Genomic DNA, 18,424 nt, shown 5'->3' with positions numbered 1-18,424 from the left:
GGTTGCAGAGTAGCCTGAGCTAACAGCTTTCAGAAATCTTTTCAGGAAGACACACGCTAGCACAACTGTCAAAATAAAAGCCTTATTATGACAAAAACCTTGTACTTTGTCACAGAGTTAGACTTCTTTACCTTAAAGATCAGTTGTTATAAATTAATTAAAGATCTGCTACAATTTGACTGTTGTTGTGACTGGCACTATGTGAATAAACTGATGTGTAATTATCGTTACCTTCCCCTGCAGACACTCAATCAAATGGCCGACTGTCATTCTGGACGGAATGGCGTGAGGGTTGATGATGATGTCAGGAGTGATCCCCTCACAGGTGAATGGCATGTCCTTCAAAATAAAGCAAATCAATGAGAGCCTTCAAAAATAAAATCTCAGTTTTGATTGTTTTTGTACTTTGAGCATCTTTGCTGTTTCCTTTCCTGTTGTGTTAAAAAATATAACTTTAATGAATCCTTCGTGTGTATGGGGAGCGGTGCCCTGATGATAGGTACGTGACCTGCTGGGATTACCTCCTGTCTGTACTGGATCCCACAGGTTCCCTTCTGTCCGTGTCGGCTGGCAAATTTGTCGCCGATCTGAGGAATTCGGACAGAGCGTACCTGCCGGAAACACGAAGCTGTTAAACTGTGGCCGTGTCATCTGACCTCTCAGGTGTCTCAGGTGTGCGCTCACCCTGATTTTGCAGAACTTGTAGCCCTCCTGATTCAGGGTCACCATGACCTGGTCCACGATGCCCGTCTCACTGGTCCTCAGAAACGTGCTGCAGTCTCTCTTCGTGTAGCGGCGGTTCGTGCTATCCAGCTCGTCGTCATTCTCTGGCAGTGTCACCGTCTTCCCAATGATCACGTCCTCGCCAGAAACACGGACGCCAGGTGCAATGAGTCCATCGTCATCCAGTTTGTCATAGATGGCATGTCGCATCCCTGGGCGTGATAAGAATATGATTAGCCCCGCCTCCTAAAACCTGACCGGTTGTCAGACCCGAGGTATTTTTCTGTAAATGGCACACTGGGTGTGGCTCTCTCTGCAGTAGAGTATCACTTCCTGTTCCAGTACACAGCTTGTATAGGTTATCTATGTAACCAATTTAATTAAAGCTTATAGAAAACTTCTTATTTCATACTGCAGCTTCACATGATTTATCCAAAGCGCACTCTGTTGATTACATTCACAATGATACTTGTAGTGTAGTGTTTGCAGCTCTGTACCAAGGTAGCGAAGGCTCTGTTAGTTCTCCTCCAGCAGACAGTACCAAGCAGCTGGGAAAACATGATGGCTGGGTGACCGTGAGGAGGAAGCGTAGTGTTAAACAGAAGCCCTGGGTACACCACCAACCTATTTATGTGTCTAAATGTTTTTCCCCACACTGTGACACACACCCTGGGGAATAAACACTAGAGTAAGTGTTGATTTTGTTTTGAGACATGTCAAACTAGAAACCTGCAATCATAATCGATTGTCTTCCAGGGCCCATCACAGTAGATTTCTTTCTGAAAGCGCTGTACTAACACAGAGCAGAGCAGCTATCTGAACGCTACTCCAACAGAGGTCGATCATCTTGTTAATAATTTCACCTCCTCACTAATAGTGCTGCAATAAACTATTATTTTGATAGTCGAATAGTCACCAATGGTTTTTTTTGGGATTAGTCGACTAATCAGATCATGCATCCATTGGACGTGAAACGTACAGCTTATTGCACCAGCAGCATCTGCTCTTATATAACTATCATTAGCTTACAGCTTTAAATGTTTAAGGTATGCGCTAGCTAAAAATAAAGACAAGATGATAATTTATTAAACTTTTAAGGAAATTTGCAGATTGTTTCGGTGGAGATTAATAAACTCAGCCGTCTGCTCCTTGCTATCTAAAATATAACAGGACACTGGGGTAAACTCTCGACCATCTCACACTTCTGTTTAATCAGCTGTGTAAAAACTATAACGTTAATCTCAGCCAAACCGATTTACTAAGGAACAATAACAGTTTTAAGTTATCTGAGTGACTTATATATCATGTTTAACCTGAGTAGAGAAAGACAGCGGGGGTTTGAAAATGATGTGCCCGGAGTTCGCTGTTCTTGCCGGCTCTAGTGAGCCTTGAACCCCGGCTAGCTATCCCACAGATGTAATATTATCTACAGCTACTTTTAGTACTGTTGATGTTAAGTTAGACTCTTTTTCTCCAATTGATCTTTCTGAGTTAACTTCCATAATTACTTCCTCCAAACCATCAACGTGTCTTTTAGACCCCATTCCTACAAAACTGCTCAAAGAAGTCCTGCCATTAATTAATGTCCCTGACCATCTCTGATTGATTTAGACCACAATATGGGCATAATGTGTGTCTGTTGTTGACGCTGACCACGCTGAATAAAGTAAAATAAAAAAAAGTCTCTGCAACTCTGAAAGTGTCCAAGAGACTTTTTTTTTTTTTGAACAGTTGGTCGCACCGGTGCGACCTAAGACCAAATGGGTCGCACTCTAGAGCCCTGTAGGGGGTCATATGATTGTTGTTTTTTTCTGTATGTATTATTGTAGGGTCTACCTTATAATATAAAGCACCTTGAGGCAACTGTTGTTGTGATTTGGTGCTGTATAAATAAAACTGAATTGAACCAAGATGAATTAATGAGTTCTCACCTTGACAGGTTTCACGCGTCGGCTTCTCAAAGATCTCCTCCTGATCAAAGCCTTTCTTAGACTCCTGCTCTTTGTATGACCGATAGAACACAGACCTGCCAGGTGAAATCACACTTTTAACACTCCTGTCACACATGTGGTCACAGGTGCATCAGCCAACAACTTACCTGAAGAAGCCTCGATCCACGGCTGACCTGTTCATGATCACAGAGTCTTCCTGGTTGTAGCCAGTGTATGAGGCGATCGCCACAATCGAGTTAATACCTGAAAGGTGTGAGAACTTTTATACGTGAGCATCTCAGTGGACAGTTGAGCATCTCAGTGGGCAGTTGAGCATACCTGCGGGGAGCTCCCTGAAGCGCAGGTACTCCATGGAGCGGGTGGTGACGAGTGGTTTCTGAGGGTAGTACAGCACGTGAGCGAGCGTGTCCATTCGAACATGGAAGTTGGTGATGTAAACACCCATGGCCTGCTTCCCCATGGCGGACTGATATGTGTTCCTGGGAGACTGAAAACATGCGTGTTCAGGCCCAAACTTCCTGTTTGCTTGCTTATCTATTTATCTGTTTGCTTGTTTATTAGTTTGTTTTGTCTGAGTACCTGGTTGTGATCAGGGAATGGGATGATGGACGCACACACTCCAAGGATCATAGATGGATGGATCTCACAGTGGGTGTAGGTGGAACAATAGGCCACGCCTTTCTCCTGGAGGTCATCTGGGGTCATAGCGAGCATGACGGTCTCCTCTTCTAGGGTGTCTATGTACTCCACCACACCGCTGGCCACTAAGTCCTGCCAGCTAAGTGCCAAAGAACATTTATGTCAACACCACCTGAAGCATCTGCAGCAATTGCCAACCTTCAGCACCATCTCAACTGTCTGTATTCTGCCTCACCTGTAGTTGTTATACTCGCGCTCCTTCAGCTGGTCGATGTGGCGTCTCTTCAGCAGCAGTTTCTGTTTCTCGACAATCAGCAGCGGTCGGCAGATTCGTCCAGCGTCCGTGTAAATTCTGATCTCACGCTCTCTAATGTCTCTGATCATCGACACCTGAAACGGTCAGGCGAGTTCTCAGTGATTGATCAACAGCCTGGTGGGCCTAACAAGGATTTCAATTAAATACCATCAAATATTTGATCAGGTAAACCGTTTGAATGACCAAGCGCTGCCCCGCCAATCAATAACTCAAATTCTGAAGGTTTGTGTTAACATCCTGTCTGCCACAGACGATTATTTTGATAGTCGACTAATCAGATCATGCATCCATTGGACGTGAAACGTACAGCTTATTGCACCAGCAGCATCTGCTCTTAGACAACTATCATTAGCTTACAGCTTATAGTGTTTCAGGTATGTGCTAACTAAAAATAAAGACAAGAAGATAATTTATTAAACTTTCAATGAAGTTTGCAGATTGTTTTGGTGGAGTTTAATAAACTCAGCCGTCTGCTCCTTGCTATCTAAAATATAACAGGACACTGGAGTAAACTCTCGACCATTTCACACTTCTGTATAATCAGTTTTCTGTCTGACGTTTATTCAGCTGTGTAAAAACTATAACTTTAATCGCAGCCAAACTGATTTACTCAGGAACAAATAAAACTGAAAAAAAACAAACAATAACATGTTTAAGTTATCTAAGTGACTCATATATCATGTTTAACCTGAGTAAATGCAGCCTCTTAAGGATGCGGTCCCCGAATTTGGACACAGCTTCTTCTTCAGGGTTTAACGGCAGCTGGCATCCTTGTACATGCAGTGCTGCCATCTTCTGTTTCAGTCCATTATTACACGCTTAAATCCTACTACTTATTCCTGCGTCTTTCGGGATCTTACAAAGCTTCAAACGACGCGGCGACTATTAAATTAGTCGTCAACGATTTTGATAGTCAACTAATCGTGGCAGCCCTACTGTCTACTTTTGATGTGTGATGGAAATCGGTGAAGTGTACTGTTCGGTATACACAACACACCGCTAAATCAATTGCATCCAGGCTGCATGAACAGGAAACAGTTATTGATTACTACAAGTCTCAGAGAGAATGACCAATGAGAGCAGAGAGCAGGGGGAGACAACCAGCTTACCTGTTCTATCAGGTAAAGCAGAGGCGGCAGCCGTAATCAAAGTGTTTGTGACGTCTCACAAGCAGAAAACAGATTTATGCCTTCTGTCACCATCCACCGTGTGAACATTCCAGTATTGATTACTGGTCGCGTGTGGATGTGTGCAACGGTGGTTACCTCAGAGACGATGATATCCATCTGTCTGCGGAGTTTCCTCAGTGTATTCATCAGCTGTTCTGGATCTTTGTGGATTCCCACCCAGCAGCCATTCACAAAGATTTTAGTGGCACTAAAATGTTAAAGCAGGACACACATTACACACCTGCAGGGTAATTAATAACCTCGTCTGACTATGAAATGGTCACGGACTCTGCAATGGCCGCAGGTGAGATCTCCTCCAGGTTCTCCATGCTCCACTCCTCCAGAAACTCCAGGATGGGCGATGGCTGCGAGCCCACAGAGATGTAGGCCATCAGGGCCAAGTTCTTCACCAGCCCCACAGCGTGACCCTGCAAACCATCAACTCCACAATCAATACGCCGGATCGCTGTGTTAAAGGTGAACCAATCTTACAACTTGCCAGGTGAGCGTTACCTCGGGCGTCTCGGCCGGACACACCATCCCCCATAGTGTGTTGTGCAGCTGTCGAGGTTTCGCCAGTTTTCCATCTCGACCGATAGGAGAGTTGACCCGGCGCAGGTGAGACAGTGTGGATGCGAAGGTGAGACGGTTCAACACCTGTGAACACAAAAATGATGAGCATCAGTGGAGGTAGAGCGGCAGGTGTCAGGCTCTCATTTGTATTTCAGAGTGAGCATCAGTTTACAGGTAGGCTTACCTGTGACACGCCGGCTCGGGCCTGGTGAGCCTTCTTCACGTCACCCCAGTTACCTGTGGCAAGAGAGTACTTGAGCCCGTCAGAGATGATACGCGTCTTAATGGCGAGCTCTAGGTTGAAATCCTTCCCGCGGTCGATGAACTTCTGAGCATAGATCCTGATTTCCTTCAGCAGGTTTTTAAACATGCTGATGAGGAGGAGAAGAAGAATGATGTCATTCCTTCATCCAATCAGATTGCGAGTTCCAAACAGAAAGCTGATTAACAATAACAGCGTCACACTGGAAAGCCTTCTTTGAGTAACAGAACCTGCGTGTACACAAAATCTGCATGGTCGACAACAGAGAGTCCTCACCCTCGGAACAGGAAGGCCAGTAATGGCCCGGCGAGGTCCAGCCTCTTGTTGCCATAGTGATCTCTGTCATCCAGTTCCCGCCTGCCGAGAGCGGCGAGCAGCAACCTGTGCACCATGTACCTGAAAACACAAACACAGAAGGATTCCTGTCAAGTGCGTGACTCAGGTCAGCCTCAGGTGCGACAGTCAGCCTCAGGTGTGACTCACCCTAAGAAGTAGGCCTTCTTGGTCTCGCAGAAATCGCTTACGCCGACATGTGGCAGCATCTCCTTTTGCAGGACTTCCTTTGCGTATTTAATCCGTCGCTCCTTCGTCACACCGGGTTTTGCGCCTCGTGAGCCAATGAAGTTCAACGCCACGTTCTGCTCCTGGATCACAAAAGCTTCGTCCAGAGAGGGCTTCACCTGAAGTAGGCGGGGTTAAAAGTTACTACCTGCAGACTGAGACAATCAAAAAAAATCATTAATGCGTCGCAGACTGACCATCTCCATCATCTCAGGGTCATCAAAGTCATAAATGATATGTTCCAGGATGTCTCTGTCCGATACGAAGCCCAGTGCCCGGAACACGATGATGATGGGAACTTCCTGTCGGATGTAGGGAAGCGTGGAGACGATCCTCTGACCTATGGCGCTCTTCTTCACTCCCTGAGAGATTAACAGCAATCAACAATCAGTGGTCTGGGTCAATTGGCAGACAACGTTCTGTTTCCAACAACAGAAATAAGAGCATCGCTCATCTCTCTAACTCAATGTTATGAGCTCTTCTCAGTTAATCGCAGCCCGGCTTGGGTGCTCACTTCACTTCCTGCTTCCAGGTAACTCACCTGCCCTCCTCGAGCCATCATGCTGACCCAGATCGTGCTGGTTGGGCGGGATGAATTCTCCAGGCAGGATCGGCACTCTGCGGTGTACGCATACTTCGAGTCCTTCTTGGCAAACACGTACACCGTGTTGGTGGCCATCTTTTCCTGAGCGATCAGCACCTGGAAACAGTGACACATCTGTTTACACGGCTGCCTGATGCCACTGATGCGGTATCAGTGTATGACGCTCCATGTAAAACAATGCAAAGACATGAATGTGCGCCTGTTAGCTTGTAAGCAGGACACGGCGTGCGGGCGTAGCAGAATCATCGTTCTCTCGAGTAAGCAGCTCGCCACGCAATGATGTCAAAGCACACCTTTTCTGACCCATTGATGATGAAGTAACCTCCAGGGTCCAATGGGCACTCGTTGAGTTCGCACAGGTCTCGGTCAGTCAGGCCACTTAGCAGGCAGTACGTGGAGCGAAGCATGATGGGAATTTTCCCAATGAAGGTCTTCTGGTGCTGCGTCTGCAGCTGATCCTCTCCCTCCTTGATGATTGTCTTTGTGATGTCCACATACAGTGGCGCAGAGTACCTGAGGGGCAGGTGAAATGGGACAGGATATGAGAAGGGGTGAACAGGAAATGACAGCAAAGACAGGCGAGAGGTAAAACTCACGTCAGGTTCCTCAGCCGTGCCTCGTTGGGCATCATGGGAGATGGTGCTCCATCTCTCTCCCAGTGGGTGGGCTTAGACAGGTAGATCTGCTCAAACTTCAGGAGATACCGAGGCTACACCAAAAACACAGTGATGTCGGTGATGTAAATGGTAAATGGCCTGTATTTGTAAAGCGCTTAACTTAGTCCCTATGGACCCCAAAGTGCTTTACACATCCAGTCGTCCACCCATTCACACACTGGTGATGGCAGCTACATTGTAGCCACAGCCACCCTGGGGCGCACTGACAGAGGCGAGGCTGCCGGACACTGGCGCCACCGGGCCCTCTGACCACCACCAGTAGGCAGTAGTGTCTTGCCCGAGGACACAACAACCAAGACTGTCCAAGCTGGGGCTCGAACCGGCAACCTTCCGATTACAAGACGAACTGCCAACTCTTGAGCCACGTCGCCCCATGTGACAGAGCGACCCCCCCCCCCCCCCATTCTCAGTCACACCTGGTGGTACTCACCGGCTCCTCCACCTCCCCTGAGGTGTGCTGAGCTTCAGCCTGCAGGTCGATGGGCGGAGCATCCTCCACGATCCTCTGAACAGACATCTGAATGAACTCATCGAAGGAATCTAGTTGCTGCCGCACCAGCCCTTTCTCGTCAAAATAAGAGCTGAGAAAGAGAGAGAGAGAGAGAGAGAGAGAGAGAGAGAGAGAGAGAGAGAGAGAGAGAGAGAGAGAGAGAGATCAAAATAAGAGCTGTGCTGGCCCCGTCAGAACCTCACAGGCTCATGCCAGATTCTGCACTCAGTAAAAAAAATTAAAAAAAATACCCTGTCAGGCCATCGCATGACCCAAGCTTAACATCTACCTGTCCAGTCTCTGATCGATACTTCAATGTTGATCAGTGGACTGATCACTAGACCAGCGCTGGTCTGGTGTTGGTACAACTTTGATTCCTTACCTGCAGCTGAGTTCAAAATGGCAGACATGAACTGTTCTACAGAGCAGATGATCATTTAATTCAGTTTCAGATTTGTGGCAACAGATCTTCTTATAGCCTCTGACTTATCTCTGTGCTTGTCCTGCTAGACCTCAGTGCAGCGTTCGATACGCCCAACTATCTATCCATGAAGCCAGATAACACACGCTTATCCCTTTCAGGGTCCACAATGGCGGCGCCTATCCCAGCTGTCTTAGGGCGAGAGGCAGAGTACACCCTGGACAGGTTGCCAGTCTTTCGCAGGGCTGACAGATAGACACAGACAACCATTCACGCATACGGACAATTTAGAACTTCCAGTTAACCTATCCCCACTAGCTGGAGTACCCAGAGAGAACCCACGCAAACATGGGGAGAACATGCAGTCGTAGATATATAGGATCTAACCAGACTCTTATTCTGGATTAGGGCTGCAGCTATGGATTATTTTACTAATCCGGTAAGATAAGAAATAACTTTGTCTTATAAATGAGCAATAATAAATATTCAAAAGAGGGAAAAACAAGAATTTTCAATTTGAGCTGCTCATTGGTTTCCATTTCAGTAACTGCAGGGTTTTTAAATAGTTTACTGCATATAACAGCTGACAAAAAAATTAACTCTTTGATTGTAATTGTGCAATATTAAAATTTAAAAAGGTCACACTAATAATATTAATATATATATATTAATATTATTAGTGTGACCTTTTTAAATTTTAATATTGCACAATTACAATCAAAGATATATACACACACACACACACACACACACACACACACACACACGTCTCAGTCAATTATAGATGATGTGAGAGGGCGGGTGTGTGTGTTTAGGGCCCGGATGGCTTGGGTATAGAAGCTCCTCTTGAGTCTCTCTGTCCTTGTCTCTGTGCTGACTCCTTCTAAAGTCCACCACCAGCTCCTTGGTCTTGCCGACGTTCAGCTGGAGGTGATTGTCCTGGCACCATGATGCCAGAATCTTCACTTCATCCATGTAGGCCGCCTCATCGTTGTGGGAGATGGCACCCAACACCACTGTGTCGTCAGCAAACTTCACAATGGTGTTGGAGCCATGGGTGGCCACACAGTCTGAAGTGTAGAGGGAGTGGAGCAGTGGCGAGAGGACACATCCCTGAGGTGCTCCTGTGTTGATGGTGATGCTGTTAGAGACGCATCTACCCACCCTCACCACCTGAGTTCTGCCAGTGAGGAAGTCCAACACCCATGCACACAGACGGCTGTTAAGTCCCAGATCCCTGAGCTTTGTGAACAGTCTGCAGGGCACTATTGTGTTAAACGCTGAACTGTAATCAACAAACAGCATTCGCACATAGTTACCCTGTTTCTTGTCCACGTGGCTGAGAGTGGTGTGTAGTAGTGATGTGCGGATCGATCCTGAAATATAGATTCCTCCGATACCAGTCATTTATGTTCTAGAATCGATTCTCACATTAAAATATCGATATTTTTAGTAATTTAGGGTTAATTTGTAGTTTATCATTAACAGCAACACAGTGGAAGGAAACTATAACATTCGGATTGTCTACATTCAAAGGAACTACTTCCTCTTCTGCCTTTCATAGTCATGTGCGAAATACGGCTGTATAAATGACTCGCAGTCCCTTGGCGCGCGCACTCACAACAATGGCTGAGCCTAATTGTGCAGACGTATTTTACCTCCACAAACAGCTGAGACATGGTTTGCGATACATGTGGCAAAAAAGTGCTCCAAGAGTGAGGTGTTGTGGCTATACTTTCCCAACCTTGAGACCTCAGAATTAGGGAGACAATCAAAAGGGCACATTTTACAGGGTTTATTTATCAGATAAAATACGTTAAATGTCACCGAAACAGCGGGGGTGTCCAAATTCAGAGGCTGCTTCCACCTGAGGACCCGCCCTTCCCGGTCTAAAGAAAGCCGGGTAGTACGTCTTGAGTTCCCTCGGTGGAGTGAAACTCAGCCGTCTGCTCCTTGCTATCTAAAATATAACCGGGCGCTGGCGTCTCACACTTTCTTTAATTAGTTTTCTGTTTGATGTTTATTCAGCAGTGTGAAAACCCCGGAGGAACACACCTGAGGGATTAATAAAGTTAAATTTAATTTAATCTAATCTAATAACTTTAATCTCAGCCAAACCGATTTACTCACGAACAAACAAAACACTGAAAAAGCCAAACAATAACATTTTTAAGTTATCAAAGTGACTTATATATCATGTTTAACCCAAGTAGTGAAAGCCTGCGGGGGTTTGAAGACGATGTGTTGATCGGCTCAGATATTTGAAGTTTACACAGCTACATTCTCACCTGAAAACATGTTAAAAGTTGGGTTTTTTTGCGACCCAGAAAGAGAAAGAAGAGTAATATTAAAACTAAGTAGCTGCCACCATTGTTGGAAACTGGAATTGGCTCGGCTGCGCTATGAATTCTGCAATATGGTTTTTCAATTTTGTTGTCCAGGTGGAAATTCGGGAGAATGGTGGCTCCGGGATTCTCCCGGAAAAATCGGGAGGGTTGGCATGTTTGGTTGTGGCAACATCACTAACCTTGTCAAACACCTCAGAGTAAATCATATCACAGAATATGAGGCGCGTATGTTGAGACGAACTGAAGAGGAGGAGAGGGACAGGTGCTGCTAGGGCGAGACACACGTCTCTCACAGAGTCCTTTAGTGCTGCAGGCAGGCAACGTGTTCAAATAGCGCATAACTTCAGTTTTTTTTTATTTCTATATGATGAACTCTGCATTATTAAGTGATAAGAACAAGTAATCTGATGTCCTGTAATCATTATGACGCTATAATTTGAGATACAATAAATAAAATAAGTTTTTTTGTATAAAGTATCGGTATCTGATCAGTATCGTCGATACCACCCTGAAAAGTACTTGGTATCGGATCGGAAAGGAAATCAGTGGTATCGCACATCACTAGTGTGTAGGACGTGGGCAATGGCATCCTCTGTGGATCTGTTGGATCTGTAGACGAACTGCAGCAGATCTGTGGTGTCTGGGATGGAGGAGGAGATTATGTTCTTCAGCAGCCTCTCAAATACCTTCATTACTACAGAGGTCAGTGCAACTGGCCGGTAATCGTTCAGGGATGATGGTTTGCTGTTCTTGGGCACAGGGATGATGGTGGATCTTTTGAAGCATGTGGGGACCACAGACTTCGCCAGGGACTCGTTGAAGATGTAAGCGAACACACCTGCTAGCTGGTCAGCACAGCAGCGCAGCAGACGGCCGGTGATGCCGTCTGGCCCCGCCGCTTTCCTTGTGTTCACTCTCCTCAATGCCACTCGAACGTCATGCTCCGCGATGCTGGTCACCGGTCTCTCGCTGATGACGTCACTGTCCTCGGTAGTTAGGCGGTAGATAGCATTAGCCGCCTGGCTAACCTCGAAACGGGCGTAGAACTGATTCAGCTCGTTGGTGAATGCAGAGTCGACGTTGATATTCTGTTTTCTTGGAAGGCTTTCTGACATTATTAAGGGAGGTTCTCACAGTATTTTATCTCCAGGATCAGGTATATTTGGTGTGACAAATAAGTGCTACAGAGTTTAGATGAAGCACCAAAGCACAAAATTGGGGTGTAAATAGTTAAGGTGCCAATATATCCCCCCTGCAGTGGTGGCTTCACTCACCCCTGCGTCAGATGCAACCTTTTCTACCTGCTCTTAAGGCGCAGGAAGGCGCTGCAGTATTCTCCAAAACTATAGGTGTCGCCACTCAGACAATATTGCATCATACACCCTGATGAGGAGGAGAAGAAGTCAAAACTGGAAGCAGAGACTTTGTCAAATGTGTCTTTGCAAAGTTCTTTCCACAAACTCAAATCTTCAAACAGTTGCAACATCTCCATGTGTGTGTGAGTCTGTCTCTGAGCTTCTGTGCAGGATTATCATTAAAATAGCGGGGGGAAATGGCACGTTCGCATACTTGTGTCTACAAACCAGCTGCGACTGCTGCAGCGCAATCTGCCAGGTTAGCAAAAGACAGTGCCTTTGTTTTCATACGCAAATGGTGGAAAAAGCATGGTGGCGACGGAGAATGAGAAGGGGGAAAGCGGATCGTTAAATGAAACAGATGAACCAGAATTGGTTTGTAAAAATGCTGCAACTTCAGTGGTGTGTTACTGGTTTGGCTTTCATTCATCAGATACACAACAGAGCACAATTTTTGATAGAACATCCAAGCAGGCCAAAAACCTGAGGTTGCATGGTGTTAAAACGGCTGCTTGCAAAAAACCCAAAAAAAAAAAAAAAACCTAACACAGCAGCCGCCAGCGCTGTAAAAAACGGTAGACTGGTGAGCAATGTTCCCTCTAATTTTTCATGTGTCTAAGCGAACACACAAACTCCCTGAGTAGTCCCTTGGACCACTGTGAGCAACAGCAGACGTGTGCACTGTGGTCACGCCAGCATCGAATCCATCCAAGTTACATGGTGTTACGAACTTGCATGTCCATGTGTTTGTTTTGTGCAGGTGTTGTGTCTTTTTATGTTAATTTAGCTGTGCCAGGGCCCTGCTCCGATTGGTGCGTGGATACACTGCCCCGACGTGACTGGTTCCAGCAGGAGGACCCGCCCATTAAAAGGAGGCTGGAGTGCTACAGTGGGAGAGGTCCTCGCGTTTCTCCTCATGACCCAGCAGTATTCCTGTGGCAGCCGCTGGTTGCAGTGCGCTTAAAAGTTGTGGAAGTGGAGTGGGTAGGGGTGAGCTGCCGTTTCTTTTGATCACCCGTTTTCTCCTGTTTTGAGTTAGTTAAGGAGGTCAGACTGTCTTTATTTTTGACTTTGTTTTGGTAAGGTCAGGGGTGCGGGATTTGTGTAGATTTGTTTTGTTTATTGCTTTGGCCCTGGCTCACCCTGAAGTGTTGACACTCCCGTTTTGGTTCCTTTATTTCACATTGTAAATAAACCACATTGTAACTAACGGATTTGTTTCTTGTGGCTGCTTGGGTCTTGGGGGGGGGAAGCGAGTGCCTCACTCATGTTATTGCCTGGCCCTAGACGGGTCATAACAATGGTTTATTAAAATAATCAAATTACAGCATGTACATTTATGTTAGACTACTTTTAATTAACTGCTTTAGCCCACTTACAATGAAAATTAAAAAATTTATTTCATGACCTGTGTAGCATGTTAACACTATTGGAAGTAAAAATAACTTGAACTCCAATTTTGAAAACAAAACTTTCTTCTTTTTTACAAAGTTCTGACTTGTATTATGAGTCTGTGTCTGTGGTCTGGGAGAGAGTCCTGTAACTCTGTCTGCAAAATACAGTAAATAATGACCAATGTTGGGCTATTAATTATATAGTTACTTCTTTTAAAAAGTAACTGAGTTTTGCAAACAACAAAGATTTTTGCAGCTGTTTACCTAAAAATGCAGCCAAGGCGTTTTTTAAATAAACAAACTATTTACAGAACAATCAGCTGTTCTGCATCAAATCTAATGCCACACAAATTATTTGTGCCACTCCAAAAATAATTTCTGTCCACTATGAGATAAAGGAGAACAACAGCCTGATACCTGCAGGCCTGACAGCAGCAGATGTATCACTGCTGTAACACCTGTAACATTCAGTAGTCGCCTCATTGTTCTGACACACACAACAAAACTATTGACTACACTACACGCTAACTACACAAGATTTGAGCTAAACGTCGCAAATCTCTCACATCTCAAAACACCGCCGTCACTCCTAAAACTTCCCCCTTCCTAAACAACTAAATGCCATGTTGCCATATCATTTTTTGATTGGTCGACATGGTACTTTTTTCGACCAATAGGAAAGGGTGGGGTTTTTTTTGGTGTTGTCTTTGCTCACAGGCGGAAAGTGCTTTCGAGCGTTTTCCTTATAAAACGCCGTTTTTACCATTTCTTCCCGCAGTAAATATAAACAACGACAGTATTCAGGAAGAAAACCAAACATTGCAGATATTTTCATCATAATTCTGGTTTTACGTGGCCTATCAACACAAAATTAAAACTGGTATAAAGTCCACACACCGTCAATTGTTCCGTCTGTCCTGCTCACATCTCCAATGGTTGTACACTTTGTCATTAACGTGGCTTCACTCCACATCAGCCACGCCGCTTTGCTAGCTAAAACACCGGTGTCGGCCCATAAGGACGCTGTCATAGCCTGTCAACGATGTTGATTAGCTACGTATATATGAATGTGAATCACATCATTGGCTGGACTATGGGATAAGGTGGCATCGTTCAGTCACTCACTGACTAACACTGCAAAACAGAATTGTTAACGTATTTATTTTAATTTCAATTCAGGTTAGATTGTTTTCTGTGCACAGAGACCGTGCCAGCAGTGCGCAATTGCGCATGCGCTAGAGCTGGGTGATATAAGATTTTTTCATATCACGATAGGTTTTTTCCATTTCAGGCGATAACGATATATATCACGATATAAGCCAAATAACTATATTTGTAAGATTTAAATGTGCCGTTGCTCACAAGTAAAATGTGAAATAATCAGCAGCTTGTTTTTATTTTATATATTTATTTCCCATAATAAGTTCAACAGGGTAGATGTACTTAAGGAACATGAGACTTTTTCAGATAAATAAAGGCAAATATTGCAAACTACACAAAAGGCAGCCGCTGAAGCGTTTAAGTTTCAAAATAGAACAAACAAAACAGGCTACTAAATTGTCAATTCCACTTAGAAACAAAATATTAATTCTAAAAATAAATCTTAGTTTTACAGAAGAACAGACAAAATTGACTAACTTTTGTCAATATCAAATAAACTGAGAACTAAAAGGAAATTCTCAATCTCTCCTTGTTGTATAGCTGAGCTTTTCAACCAGTTTTAACAGTTACTTTAGTCTGACAAAAGCCGAATGACGAATTAGCGCTTCCAGTCAGAGATTGAGCATGCACCGCTTTATTGTATTTCCAGACTTGCTTTCGGCACAGTTTACAGTGAACGCTACTCTGTTTTTTGTCAGACTTGAAATAGCCGAAATACCTTCACACTACGGAACTTCTATGGCTCTTCCGTTCGACAATCTCTCCGGCATTGGAACCATCATCTGTTGTCTCTTCGGTAACCTTCGGTCATGCTCGGTTGATTTTTCTCTAGTCGGCACACTCATTTCCTCCATTACCCAGCGGCACGGTGGCTGGCTGCTTCCCAAACAAATACACATGTGCGGCTTGGCACTTGTGCTGTACGTAACAAGTCACGTGACGTGACGCTGCGGCTGTGATTGGTTCGGCTCTGCTACTACTTAATTTGGATTGGCTGTTCTTTTTTTTCTTTTTCTTTTTAAAGAGGACAAGCGCGGCGAGGTCTATCGCAATAGTTTAATTTTTCTATCGAGAAAAAGTTATTTCGCAATACATATCGTTATCATTCTATCGCCCAGCTCTAACATGCGCGCAGTTTAAAGGGAACATTGCTGTTGGGTGAATAATGCAAAAAACAGAGATCTGAGATGGAAAACTAGCCAAAGTCAGAGGGAATTAATAATGATGTTTATCAAACGAGAAACATAGTTTGATCTTCTTTTTCTGCTGGTTCAGAGAGAGACAACACCTGCAGCATCAGAGACCTTTGAGCTGTCAGCTTTGAACACCGATGGCGGGTCCGTGTACGTGCCGTTCGGTCCGCGCTTTGTGTGGACTCACCATAATATTTTTCCTGTAAGAACAGATGATCACTACATCTCCACAAGGACACACAGGTGAGTTTACCTGATGACGATCCAGCACGCTTCCTGCCACAGGTCAGGAGTGATCTCATCATCATCTTCATCATACTGATTATCTGACAGAGACAGCAGGGATAAATATACGTGAGCAATACACATACTGAGACGTTGAAGCTTCACCGATCAATCAATGACAGATTGTCGGTTCAGGTTACTTCCTTTTCACAGATAACTGCACATAGAGTTTAATGATCAGTTTAAACAACTGGTGAATTGATCAGATACATCAATAAAAACAGATAACAATCTCACAGGAAAGTTATTGATCGTTCTGTTTTTAACTCACTGGTTCTGATCACGCAAACTGATCAATCAGAAGCAACACAACTGATCTGTTAAGTCAACTTCCTGTTTGTGTGAGTCGAGTGTAATGACATCACTTCCTGTCTGAGTGCAGGCAAATGCAGCACACAGCCTGAAGCTGGTGATATCAGGAGAACTCTGTTGATATGAACTGTGAGAGGTCCTGAAGACTGAGCCTCAGGGTTCATCAGAGAGCTGATTCCAAACTGCTGACCGCACGATGGTGATGATTTACTGTCAGATCACAAGTGATGGAGGTGACACATGGCTAAATCCAACGTTCAGTGTTTTCCAGCCCACACAGAATCTAATTAACAGCTGCAGTCTGACAGACTTTCATTTGTCACACTACAGATGACACTCCCTGTGAGCTCAAACAACTGTTTCATAAAATCCAAGCTTGGCTTTTGAAACACTTAAGTGATGAGTCTTGGCCCTACTCTCACAGCTTTGAGCTGATTACAATTCTCTCGTCCCCCTCATTCCAATGAATCATAAATGATCAAATCAGCTATTACACTCTGCTTAACACACTATTTACTAAGAGTTAAAGTTTGTGGAACAAATCCAGTTATTGTGGCTCATTTAAATATTCTGCTCTTGAAAGTAATCTCTTACAAATACTTGTGTTGTTAGTCTACTGCAAAAACACTTTGTCCCTGTCTTTGAGTCCTAAACCTGAGCCTCTTCAGTTATTCCAGGAAATTTATAAAGACAGCTGAGTGTTTTGAGCTGCTGCAGACATCCTGTCCTGTCTTTGAAGGGACATTTTCATTATCACAACCTGTAAAACACCTGTGATGAAGGAAGACATTTTGTAGTCCATCTTCTGCACTTTGTAGTTTTAACACCGCAGCCCTTCAGCCTTACGTAATTAAGGAGACTAGTGTGTCTCAGCACACCACACGTCTATTTTTCTCATCATCTCTTTCATTTCATGACCTTTACAGGTTAAAAGGAGGAGAAGACAGGATGAACTGACCTGCTGCCTGTAGCTTTGCCTCCCTGAGAAACTGGGTAATGACCTCTCACCTTTAACTTAAAGATAGATCGGTCAATTATCTTGTGGTCAACATTTACTTCCATTGCTGATCAATCTCTGATCACGGTCCAGCTTTCTTTATGCAGTGTTTATACTGTGTAAATATGGCGGATTGTACACAGTTTTTATACCGCAGAATTTACACATAATATAAGTGTTCGCTTTTATACTGTGGTACTGTTTATATATTGTAGTATTTGTGGGTGTAGTGTCACAGTAACGCTGAGTGTAAACGTCTGCAGCGATAATCAAGTTAAATAAAGGGTCCTCGTGCATTAGCAGCATTTAGCCTGTTAGCTCACACAAAGCCCCGCTGCTTTTAGCTGATGTTAGCACACGAATCAGGTGAGGCTCGTGATCTGCGTGAGGCTGACGCGTACCTGTGTGACAGGTGTTTGTTTGGATGAGTGATACTAGCTTTTGTTCTCTCAGAAATTACTAAAATGGTTAGCTGTAGCACGGGTTAGCTCCTCTGTCACGTCCTGTTAATAAAATTACCAAATAAATGCAAATAAAATTATCCACCATGTGACGTAATGACGTTTTACAGCTGTGCAGCTCACCTTCATCCTGGTCATACATGTTTATCTCCTGAAAACTTAAAACCACAACAACAAAAATAAAAACAACAACCACAAAACGTTGCGATCACCGCGCGCCCCGGAAACGTAGGTCACTTCTGCTTTGTTCTTCTTTGTTAGTAATAGGCAGAGGTGAAACACTACTGCCCCTCACAGGCTGGATGCTACAACTGCACAAATCCTCAGGCTTGCTCTCAAGTCAATGTCGTGTGTGTTTTTATTTGTTTGGTTTTCCAAAAAACGTTCTTTATTTATCTTCAAATATTTTATTGTGAAGCACAAGTAACAACTAGAAAAATTTGCATTTCCTGCGAAAATGCTGTGTGGATGCTTTAAAGCTGAAGCTGTATGCAAAAACTAGCTGAAAAAGCTGAAAAGTTGCAGAAATTG

At 44.3% G+C, this 18,424-nt stretch overlaps 1 protein-coding gene across 2 annotated transcripts in view; it reads right to left on the bottom strand.

Moving 5' to 3' along the window:
• The window catches only part of polr2b (RNA polymerase II subunit B), a 39,154-nt gene extending 21,036 nt beyond the window's left edge, over positions 1–18,118 (bottom strand). For both annotated transcript variants that reach the window (XM_085360956.1, XM_085360964.1), the window contains exons 1-21: positions 18,017–18,118; positions 16,092–16,164; positions 7,907–8,057; positions 7,396–7,508; positions 7,093–7,312; positions 6,737–6,895; positions 6,393–6,557; positions 6,118–6,314; positions 5,911–6,030; positions 5,557–5,743; positions 5,313–5,456; positions 5,088–5,227; positions 4,896–5,007; positions 3,550–3,704; positions 3,255–3,453; positions 2,994–3,162; positions 2,822–2,918; positions 2,655–2,749; positions 685–935; positions 522–611; positions 232–339 (exon numbers count right to left, since the gene is read on the bottom strand). In XM_085360956.1, coding sequence (XP_085217082.1) covers positions 232–339; positions 522–611; positions 685–935; positions 2,655–2,749; positions 2,822–2,918; positions 2,994–3,162; positions 3,255–3,453; positions 3,550–3,704; positions 4,896–5,007; positions 5,088–5,227; positions 5,313–5,456; positions 5,557–5,743; positions 5,911–6,030; positions 6,118–6,314; positions 6,393–6,557; positions 6,737–6,895; positions 7,093–7,312; positions 7,396–7,508; positions 7,907–8,057; positions 16,092–16,164; positions 18,017–18,035 — 2,964 coding nt within the window. In that variant the 5' untranslated portion in view covers positions 18,036–18,118. The remainder of the gene's footprint in view (positions 1–231; positions 340–521; positions 612–684; positions 936–2,654; positions 2,750–2,821; positions 2,919–2,993; positions 3,163–3,254; positions 3,454–3,549; positions 3,705–4,895; positions 5,008–5,087; positions 5,228–5,312; positions 5,457–5,556; positions 5,744–5,910; positions 6,031–6,117; positions 6,315–6,392; positions 6,558–6,736; positions 6,896–7,092; positions 7,313–7,395; positions 7,509–7,906; positions 8,058–16,091; positions 16,165–18,016) is intronic.
• Positions 18,119–18,424: the final 306 nt, after the last annotated feature.

Source organism: Diplotaxodon limnothrissa, linkage group LG2 (assembly GCF_057381915.1).
Source record: "Diplotaxodon limnothrissa isolate DT_005_m linkage group LG2, D_limnothrissa_male_GT1.1, whole genome shotgun sequence".
NCBI classification, from domain to species: domain Eukaryota; kingdom Metazoa; phylum Chordata; class Actinopteri; order Cichliformes; family Cichlidae; genus Diplotaxodon; species Diplotaxodon limnothrissa.
Note: the sequence above shows the minus strand (reverse complement) of the source record. Positions and strands in the feature narration are given on the sequence as shown.